The sequence below is a fragment of the Scardinius erythrophthalmus genome (genome assembly GCF_964197995.2).
Source record: "Scardinius erythrophthalmus genome assembly, chromosome: 7".
NCBI lineage: Eukaryota > Metazoa > Chordata > Actinopteri > Cypriniformes > Leuciscidae > Scardinius > Scardinius erythrophthalmus.
The window spans coordinates 2744472-2755060 of NC_138227.1; the positions used below are offsets into that span (position 1 = coordinate 2744472).

The following is a 10589-nucleotide window of genomic DNA, read 5'->3' on the forward strand; positions in this document are numbered from 1 at the left end:
TACGCTAGTTGTCTGGTTTAAGCTGGTTTTAGAGGGTTTTGATACTTATTTAGCTGAACAAGGCTGGTTTCAGCAGGTCTAGGGTTAGGGTTAGGTTGACCACTTAAGACTAGCCTGTTTAGGTAAAACACAAGTATTAAACCCCTCTACAACCAGCTTAAACCAGACAACTAGCTTAGGCTGGTCTCGCTGTTAGCAGTGCAAGAATGAGCTTTACTTCATTCACACTGTTGACGAGTCGCACAAGCTCCTACTTCCAATGAATCTACTCTGTTTTACGCTAATTAAGCGCTTTCAGTGTGTTGACAGGCTCTGCTGTGTCTTATTCACTGTTATTACTAATAACAAACAATAAAGCGATCATCTTTACCTGTCGATTCCCCGCAGAAGTTTGCCGACGTTCGCTCTCATCTGCTCAAATGTCGTGGCCATGGTTCCAGATCCGAGTGTTTATTCACTTATATATATATGTTTTTATTATTATTATAACGTTTTTATATATATATTCCTTTATTTTCCAGACACTCGGATCCTCACGAGCGACACCGCGGCGTGTGCGAGCGGCAGAGAGAGACCGACGTCATAGGGCGCGCGACAGTCACGTGACCCAGCCAGCAGCGCGCGCGGCTTCTGAGAGCGCCGCCGTGCGCGTGGACGGAGTCATTGCATTCAAATGCACGTCGAACGAACAAGAAACAATTATAATTGACAAGAGATACATCATTCTGTATCAGTAATTAAATACACCGTTTATGAGGGTGTACGTTTAATCATATAATAAAACACACCCTGAGCCTTATTTATTATACATGCTATGCTCATATTTCAATGCAGATGCTTCCATTTAATAGTTTAGCTGAATAATTACAACTGGGATCTTATGAAATACAAACCCAGAATGAAGGTTTTGCCTCCACATTTTGCTGATATTTGACAAGTTTCGACCCTGTACCTTTTAAAATACTGATTTTAAAATAATTTATGTTAATTAATGCATGAACTAATTAAAAATACTCATTGTTGATGTTAATTATTGCATGAACTAATGTTCCTCAGCCATAATAAAACAAATGACACGCATATCAAGAGAAACAGAAACGCAAGGAAACTCAACAAATGATTATTATTGAAATTAAACAAGTAGAATTTGATTTTTAATTGTAACATCGTCAGCACAATAAAAGACAACCCACGAAAAAAAGTGTGTGACATCCATTTATTACGCAATCAGAGAAATTACAAAGATCAGTTTATTATTTAAAGACCTGAATGTTCTGTAGTCAAACTGGGAAATTCAGGATTAAATGATAATGTTTCCATGTTTGCCTGAGGAATCCTGTGACGGGATGAGAGTAGAAAACTGACGGGAAAATATATATATGTGTGTGTGTGTGTGTGTGTGTGTGTGTGTGTGTGTGTGTGTGTATTCCGCTCAAATCAGGGTGTTCCTATCAAAAGCCCCAAGGGAAACTCAGACGGATACATTATTATTATTATTATTATTATTAATATTCCCGGAGCAGAATCACAGAGTTTGCCTTGAGAAAAATAATGATGATTCGTGATGTAAAAATGTCTGTATAAGAATCTTGAAAAATACGCTCTAGATCTAGGAAACAAGCTTATATGAACGCATTAAAAAAAGAAAAAAAAGACACACTTTATAATATTGCAATAATAAACATTTGCTGGAGACGAGATGCTCGGATTTGTATAGAATTCCCGTGCTGATCGAGCGCACACACACACACACACACACACGCTCAGGATGGGCAGAGCAGGGAATTCTGGGAAGGGTCAGGGCTTGTTCTAGCACCCTGCATGAGAGGCCCTGACACCCTGAACGCAGACATCAGCCCTGACCGCTTCACTCACGTGTGTGTGTGTGTGTGAGGCGCATCAGTCACCGGCTGGTACATGCAAACAGGAAGTACCCTAATAGTCTGTTGCCATTAAACAGAGAGACAACCACGTACATCAACGCCACCATACGCTAAAACTACACACAAACAGAGAGAGAGAGAGAGAGTGAGAGAGAGAGAGAGAGAGAGAGAGAGAGAGAGAGAGAGTGTGTGTGTTTAGGCTCGTTCTCCACGGATGCGGCGTGCCAGCTGGATGTCTTTGGGCATGATGGTCACGCGCTTGGCATGGATGGCACACAGGTTAGTGTCCTCAAACAGACCCACCAGATACGCCTCGCTGGCCTCCTGCAAACACACACACACACGAGTCACGTGACCTGTCATGTGTTCAGTAATTCTGAATGGATCTGTGTGCTGTAGTGTGTGACCTCTGACCTGCAGCGCTCCGATGGCGGCGCTCTGGAAGCGTAAGTCGGTCTTGAAGTCCTGCGCGATCTCTCGCACCAGACGCTGGAAGGGCAGTTTGCGGATCAGCAGCTCCGTCGACTTCTGGTAGCGGCGGATCTCGCGCAGAGCCACGGTCCCGGGCCTGAGGCACACACAGAGACGTTAGCGTTAGCCGTTAGCAGCGTCAGACGACACAGAGACGTTAGCTTTAGCTGTTAGCAGCAGTCAGACAACACAGTGCCGTTAGCGTTAACCGTTAGCAGCGTCAGACGACACAGAGCCGTTAGCGTTAGCTGTTAGCAGCATCAGACGACACAGGGACGTTAGCGGCACATTAGCGCTGTCGCAGTGAATTAATTTACATTTTGAGTGGCTCAATATGCGGTATTATCGGCATTTATTTATTTTATTATTTACTTATTTACATATAAATAAGTATTACGTTGTGGTCAGCAAGCATGAAAACGAGGACATAAGTAACCAATAAAACCGAAACGTTGAAACAGGAAGTGAAGTAAACAAAGAATGTCAAAATAAAGGTCCATATAACAGAACATAAACCTGACAATAAGCTTGTTAGGCTATTGCTATATGTATAACAGTTAGTTGTGATCCTCGAATCTGACTGGACGAGAGGCTTTCTGCTGACTCACCAGTATTAGCATTGCTCGCGCACAGACAGGCTGTCACTCAGTGCAGTTACACTGTTACGCCACTAGGTGACAGCAAGGCACTGTCTTTGAGTGAGTTATTCAACCGTTCATTCAACGAAAAACACTGATTCATTCAAAGATTTAACGATGAGCTCCACGTTACAAGGCTCAGCTGACCAGAAATGCTCATTTAAAAGCGAAAGTAAAATGCGCAATTCCAGGCGGATTGCTGGAATGGTGAGTTCATTAGGCTATTACTCTTGATGAAAAACACAACAACAAAACAGTACATTGACAAATTTGCTTAAACAGGCGCTTTTACATTCCGCTTTGACACCAAATATTCCTCCATCTTGTCAGTCAGCTCCTCGCTCTCGAGATTAATGACGTCTGACTCTGCGCCGCGACTCGTTCGGCTCACGGTTTATTAAGCAGACACGTTCAGTTTTTAACTATAGTGTCTATTCTCTGACTGAACGTAATGATTTTATAGCGGTGGGCAAGTGATGTAACCAGTGTTGCTTCTGAACACCGACTATCGCAGCCAGCCTACGCCAGCCCTAGCTCACCTGTAGCGATGGGGCTTCTTCACTCCGCCGGTGGACGGCGCGCTCTTACGGGCCGCTTTAGTCGCCAGCTGCTTACGAGGAGCTTTTCCTCCAGTCGACTTACGCGCGGTTTGCTTCGTACGGGCCATCCTGACACACACTCACCTGAAACCGAGGAACAAACAAACCAGATGATGATGATGATGAGGACAGTCACATGACACTAAGGTACTTCAAAGAATATCTCATAATCATGTTATACTAATACACAATCACAAAAGTGACCATTAATGATAATAATATAGAAATATATAGAAATGTTAATAAATGTATATTATTTATTTAAAAATCAAGTTTTATTATTTTTTGTTTTAATCATTTTTTTAATTTATTTTCATGAAATGTATTTTTAAACCTTTTTTTTGGGATAAAAATGGATTTAAGTAACTGATTTTATTATTTATTTTAATCAAATTAACAAACCAATTTTATTACTTATCCATTTAATTTTAATTTAAATATTTTTTTCTGTTTAGTTTATTTTAATCAAATGTATTTATTTCAATCAATTTCTATTATTTATTTAAATTAATTTGATTATTAATTTGTTTATAATTTTTTATTTCAATACATTTTTATAACTTAAATCAATTTGTATTATTAATATGTTTTAATAATTTTTAATGTATTTATTTAAATCAATTTTTATAATTTATTCAAATCAATTTTTATTTATTTATTTGAATCATTTTTTATTTTAATCAAATATTTTGATTATTAATTAATTTCATTATTTTATTTAAGTCATTTTATTATTTATTTTTAAACTGGTTTACTTGCGTCAATTTGTATTATTTATGCATTTACTTAATAATTTCCATAAATTTTAGTTTAATTTTATTATTAATTATTTGATGTTGTTTTTTTACACTTTTTCACAGACCATGTCATACTAATACACAATCATAAAAGTGACCGTTAATAACAAATAAATAAAAATATTTCTGAAGTCGTAAATCTACTATAAACGTTTCCGTATAGAGTTTGAACTCCTGCAGGTGCTTAAAACAACAACAAGCTCAGCATGTCAATCATGTCTCAAAGGTCAGCCTCACTGTATTAATATTCATGAGCCGACCAATCAGAGCACAGGAGATAAGCCAGACGGTTGGCATTAGCCACGCCCCTCAACTGTGAACATCATGGCGCCTGTTTGATACGAACCGTAAACTGAGCGAGAAAAGACACGAACTAACGGCTAAACTTCGACAATTTCACTGGGAACCTCACCACTGTTCTCGCCAATTACTCTCGGACAACAAAGAAAAGACCCTAGGGATGCATTAGCGGACGTTTAAAGCAGGAATGGAGGCGTTTATGTGGATTTTCTGCGTTTGTGAAATATCAGTTTATTTTGGATGGATTTTGAGGCTCGCGCGACTGAAGCGCTTCTCTATTTCTCTGATATAAACACAGACGCGGTCAAATTCACTCGAAATACCACAAAACGCAATTTATTCTGCTTAAAATAACAATTAAATATCACACATTTATATTCACACGGACCTAATTGTCTTACCTTAGTGGAAATTGTGCTTAAAGAGTGTTTAGAGTTGAGCTTCAGTGTTATTTACCGTCTCTCGCGCACAATGGCAGCGGAAATGCGCCAATCAGCGGCTCCCACAATGCATCGCGCTGGAGCCTCTCCACCGGTGTGTTCCAAAATTCATCAGTTTAAATCACTATAGCGATCTGACTATACTATTATTACTATGCTATTAACATGCCTGATATCAGACACATGATCAATGCAACCAATAGACCAAATTACTGTGGTGGAATCAGATGGTATATTATGTTTTGCCATATGTCTGTCGGTGTTAAGGTGCTTTAAAGCAGGTTTTCAGTCTTTCACCCCATATATGATCATCCTTGTGCGATTAAACCCCATTTTTATGCGTAATTTATACTGTGAAAAATTATAAATTATTTTTATAAATGTGTAAAATATTATTTGGATAACTTGATATATAATTTACATTAAGTTTTTACTCGTACTGTTGGATTTATTTATATATTTTTGACAATGTTTATTGTTTTTTAAATGAACTTTTATTTATTTGTAAAAAAAAGAATTAAATAATGTTTTTATTATTTATTTTTTATAAATATGTATTTATTTATATATATTTTTATTATTTATTTATCCATTAGTCCGTTAAGTTTTTGATGTTTATTTGTTTTAATAATTTTTTTACATATATTTTAATGAAACTTATTTAAATCAATTTCTATTATTTATTAAATTAAAATGTATTTATTTGTTTTAATCCTTTATTTTTATGCAATTTATTTAAATCAATTTCTATTATTTATTTTAATCATTTAATCAATAATCTATTATTTATTTTCAATCAAATGTTATTTATTTGTATGAAATGTATTTATATAATTGTTTTATTTATTTTAATCAGATATATAAGCCAATTGTTATTATAGTTTTATTTAAATACTGTTTTATTATTTAGTTTTAATCAAATGCATTTATTTAAATCGATTTTTATTATGTATTCTAATCAAATGTATTCAAGTAAATTGTATTGATTAATTTTAATTATTCATTTGTTTAAATATTGTCCCCCTTTAAAATCTATTTATTTAAATCAAGTTTTATCATTTATTTGTTTTAATATTTATTATTTACTTTTCATCAATTTCTATAATTTTTTTATAAAAAAAATGATTTATTAATTTGTCTGTTTTTATTATTTTATTTAAATAATTTATTAATTCTTTTTTATTTTTTAACAGTTTTTCTCTGAACTTTTTCACAGACCCTAGTTTTTATAATTTATTTATTCAATTCAAGTTTTATTTATTTATTTGACTCATTTTTTATTTTAATCAAATATTTTGATTATTAATTAATAAATTTCATTATTTTAAGTCATTTTTATTATTTATTTTTAAACTAGTTTACTTGAGTCAATTTGTATTATATATGCATTTACTTAATCATTTAATAATTTTCATACATTTTAGTTTAATTTTATTAATTTATTTGATGTTGTTTTTTACACTTTTTCACAGACCATATCATACTAATACACAATCATTAAATAAATAAAAATATTTCTGAAGTCGTAAATCTATTATAAACGTTATTACTTTTATCAATTTGTATTATTTTTTATATAAAAAAATGATTTATTAATTTGTTTTTATTATTTTATTTAAATAATTTATTATTATTTTTTTTTATATTGGCATTCTTTACACAGTTTTTCTCTGAACTTTAGTTTGTAACTGAAATTTCGCTCGAGTGAAGAAAACATATTGAGCCTATGGAACAATGAGCTATAACACATGATCATGAGATATCACATGACTACATAATGTCTGACACACAAAAACTGGATATTGTTTCATTACAGAAATGACATCCATAACATTTTTACCTGAGAAAATGTTATTGGAGGTGAAAAACTTGAATAAAACAGAGCTCTCAGTAACAGTTCAACACCAGTTTATTATCTGTGTAATACAAAGATTTTCTTCTTAGACGTACAAAAACAAAGCAAACACAATCGATCACCTCGTGATACAAACCATGAAAGGGTGTAGAAAAACCTGAGTGAGAGTCTGCCTAAACAACTCATGAAGAAGTACATCACATGGTATAAAATAGCTACAGTCTTCTGCTACATATGCTCATTAATAACACAAGATTGTGTGTGTGTGAGGAGGACGACTGGGACACGATCAATCCCAGAATGCATCACTGGAATCACACATGAAAGAAAATCATTAGCACCCGAAACGAGTCCTGGACCGACTTTACTCAGACCTGACTTCACGAAACCCAGTGATTTAGTGCCTCGAGTCCTTCAGTCAGAGCCACGCACACACACACACACACACACACACACACACACACACACACAGAGAGATGAAGGTTTAGGCTCGTTCTCCACGGATGCGGCGTGCCAGCTGGATGTCTTTGGGCATGATGGTCACGCGCTTGGCATGGATGGCACACAGGTTAGTGTCCTCAAACAGACCCACCAGATACGCCTCGCTGGCCTCCTGCAAACACACACACACACGAGTCACGTGACCGGTCATGTGTTCAGTAATTCTGAATGGATCTGTGTGCTGTAGTGTGTGACCTCTGACCTGCAGCGCTCCGATGGCGGCGCTCTGGAAGCGTAAGTCGGTCTTGAAGTCCTGCGCGATCTCTCGCACCAGACGCTGGAAGGGCAGTTTGCGGATCAGCAGCTCCGTCGACTTCTGGTAGCGGCGGATCTCGCGCAGAGCCACGGTCCCGGGCCTGAGGCACACACAGAGACGTTAGCGTTAGCCGTTAGCAGCGTCAGACGACACAGAGACGTTAGCTTTAGCTGTTAGCAGCAGTCAGACAACACAGTGCCGTTAGCGTTAACCGTTAGCAGCGTCAGACGACACAGAGCCGTTAGCGGCGTTTGACGACACAGAGTCGTTAGCGTTAGAGGCGGTCAGACGACACAGTGCCGTTAGCGTTAGCTGTAGGCGACATCAGACGACACAGAGCCGCTAGCGGCGTCAGACGACACAGTGCCGTTAGCGTTAGCTGTAAGCGACATCAAACGACACAGAGCCGCTAGCGGCGTCAGACGACACAGAGCCGTTAGCGGCGTTAAACGACACAGAGCCGTTAGCGGCGTTAGACGACAGAGCCGTTAGCGTTAGCGGCGGTCAGACGACACAGTGCTGTTAGCGTTAGCTGTAGGCGACATAAGACGACACAGAGCCGCTAGCGGCGTCAGACGACACAGTGCTGTTAGCGTTAGCTGTAAGCGACATCAGACGACACAGAGCCGCTAGCGTTAGCGGTGTTCAGACGACACAGAGCTGTTGGCGTTAGTCTCTGATAACACAGAGCCGTGTGTGTGTGGCGTCCTCACCTGTAGCGATGGGGCTTCTTCACTCCGCCGGTGGACGGCGCGCTCTTACGGGCCGCTTTAGTCGCCAGCTGCTTACGAGGAGCTTTTCCTCCAGTCGACTTACGCGCGGTTTGCTTCGTACGGGCCATCCTGACACACACTCACCTGAAACTAAGGAACAAACAAACCTGATGATGATGATGACAGTCACATGACACTAAGAATATCCAGCAGGTCTACTATTTGATTTAGCATGGATGTAAAAATGCATTCAACAAGATGTGGAAACACTTTACAATAAGGTTCATTAACATGAACTAAGAGTGAACAATACTTCTTCAGCATTTATTAATCTTAGTTAATATGAATTTAAACATTTACTAATACGTTATGACAATCAAAGGTTGTATTTGTTAACATTAGTTAATGCACTGTGAACTAACATGAACAGCTGTAAATAACATTAATAAAGATTAATAAATACTGTAACAAATGAATTGCTCAATGTTAGTTCATGTTAGTTAATACATTAACTAATGAACCTTATTGTAAAGTGTTACCCAAGATGTTTAAATAGTCAATATGCAATATTCACATCTCAAAACTACACTTTACAGTAGATGTTTACTATTTGATTTGCAAAATCAGATGAACATTCCCATGAAGATGCTCTATTGCACTTTTAAATACATAATAAGACAATATATTTGAAGTGTAGATTAAAAAAATTTACAAAACAAAAACATTTAAAGAGTAAATAAGAGTTAATAGTACCACATGATAAATAACAACCAAATAAACAGAGCCTTTACATACATTAGACTTAAATGTAAAAGTTTAGCGTACAAATATTGCATTTCTAATAATAAGTATTATTGTAATTATATATTTGTATGATTAATATTATTATTATTTCTAAAAGAGTTTAAGTATGCAAAACAAAATATCTAAAAGCTTTTTCGTGTTGTTTTGGCAAAGTACGTTGAAAAAATAATTAACAGAATTAAAATAAAACTGGTCTGACTCTCGATTATGTTGTCAGAGGGGTTTCCCGTGGTTTTACTATGACACCCATCAATCAACATGTTCTCTGCCAATAAACGCGAGCTAGATGCCAAGGGGCGGGGCTTCAGTCACTCCGCACCAATCAACGCTCAGTGTGCAAATCCAGCCCCGCCCCCTGAGCGGATGACATAATGGCTGCTAGAAATGTGAGAGAATAGATAAAACAAACAGCAGTTTATCGAGCGAAGCCCAACAAACAAACGACACGATTTCCAGCGTATAACAACTACATCGATCGCGTTTAACGGCGTACAGCGGTAGCGCACACGGTCAGCAGGTGTTTTTATAAAACCACCGCGAGCAAAAGTGTGAGAATGAGTTTAAATCATCGAAGGAAAGCGACAGAGATGAGAGTGAGCGCGCGACGCGTTTGTCTCACTTCAGATCGAGCCGGTTTATCGGTTTTCCCACACGATACTCAGACCGTTTATAAACGTGATGGATTCCCGTCGTCGTTAAACGGGCCGGTGTGAAGTGTGTACCGGGCGAGGACTCACCTGTCGCCGGGTGTTCGAGAGGTTTTGTTCCGCCACGGAGGGTTTTTGCTGCTTGAAGAGAGTTTGAGGTGAAATGGCTGTTAGTTTCCCATCATACACCGCGGCTCGTGCGCTTCATCACACTAATCTCCCTTTCTTCATAATAGCGTTAAAGCACAGTTTTAAAAGCAGAATCAGTTTTTACTACGTTAAATAAACCATTCTCGTATCGTTTTGGTCAATGTACTACTGTAAAAGCAGATTATCTGAGAATGACACGCAAAAGCAACACAGTAATATTTTTTGTAAAAATGACTAAAAGTCATAATTATGACATAAATCTAAATAATTAAATTAAAAAGTCGAAACTAAATTCTTACTTAGAATGTCGTACAGTCGTAGTGACAAAAAGTCTAAATAATGCCAAGCATTTTTTTTAAATGATTAATTAAAGGGCCAGTTCACAAAAAAAGGGGAAATCTTTTACTCAAGTTGTTGCAAACCTGTATGAATTTTTGTCTTCTGCTAAACACAAAAGAAGATATTTTGAAGAATGTGGAAAAACTAAAAAGTATTTTTTTCTCCATACTATGGAAGTCAATTGAGCTCCACAACT

The 10589-nt window shown here is 37.2% G+C and overlaps 3 protein-coding genes across 4 annotated transcripts in view; all 3 read right to left on the bottom strand.

Moving 5' to 3' along the window:
- eif3k (eukaryotic translation initiation factor 3, subunit K) overlaps positions 1–569 on the bottom strand; it is a 12994-nt gene extending 12425 nt beyond the window's left edge. For both annotated transcript variants that reach the window (XM_081370381.1, XM_081370380.1), the window contains exon 1: positions 371–569. In XM_081370381.1, coding sequence (XP_081226507.1) covers positions 371–432 — 62 coding nt within the window. In that variant the 5' untranslated portion in view covers positions 433–569. The remainder of the gene's footprint in view (positions 1–370) is intronic.
- A 633-nt stretch (positions 570–1202) lies between these two features.
- Positions 1203–5221, bottom strand: LOC308694152 (histone H3.3A). Its single transcript, XM_081371505.1, has 4 exons — positions 5090–5221; positions 3532–3675; positions 2298–2451; positions 1203–2207 (listed from the first exon to the last, which is right to left on the bottom strand). The coding sequence occupies exons 2-4, from the start codon at positions 3657–3659 to the stop codon at positions 2079–2081; spliced, it is 411 nt and encodes a 136-aa protein (XP_081227631.1). The 5' UTR covers positions 3660–3675; positions 5090–5221; the 3' UTR covers positions 1203–2078.
- A 1798-nt stretch (positions 5222–7019) lies between these two features.
- LOC308693082 (histone H3.3A) lies at positions 7020–10365 on the bottom strand. Its single transcript, XM_081369804.1, has 4 exons — positions 9995–10365; positions 8454–8603; positions 7687–7840; positions 7020–7596 (listed from the first exon to the last, which is right to left on the bottom strand). Exons 2-4 carry the CDS (start codon positions 8579–8581, stop codon positions 7468–7470), a joined length of 411 nt encoding a protein of 136 aa, XP_081225930.1. The 5' UTR covers positions 8582–8603; positions 9995–10365; the 3' UTR covers positions 7020–7467.
- Positions 10366–10589: the final 224 nt, after the last annotated feature.

Excerpts from the sequence above, each read along its gene's own strand:
- LOC308693082 (XM_081369804.1), bottom strand. The coding sequence starts at position 8,581 with ATGGCCCGTACGAAGCAAACCGCGCGTAAGTCGACTGGAGGAAAAGCT. Across the intron at positions 7,841-8,453 it reads AAGAAGCCCCATCGCTACAG|GCCCGGGACCGTGGCTCTGC; the intron begins GTGAGGACGCCA and ends TGTGTGCCTCAG. Across the intron at positions 7,597-7,686 it reads CCGCCATCGGAGCGCTGCAG|GAGGCCAGCGAGGCGTATCT; the intron begins GTCAGAGGTCAC and ends GTGTGTTTGCAG.
- LOC308694152 (XM_081371505.1), bottom strand. The coding sequence starts at position 3,659 with ATGGCCCGTACGAAGCAAACCGCGCGTAAGTCGACTGGAGGAAAAGCT. Across the intron at positions 2,452-3,531 it reads AAGAAGCCCCATCGCTACAG|GCCCGGGACCGTGGCTCTGC; the intron begins GTGAGCTAGGGC and ends TGTGTGCCTCAG. Across the intron at positions 2,208-2,297 it reads CCGCCATCGGAGCGCTGCAG|GAGGCCAGCGAGGCGTATCT; the intron begins GTCAGAGGTCAC and ends GTGTGTTTGCAG.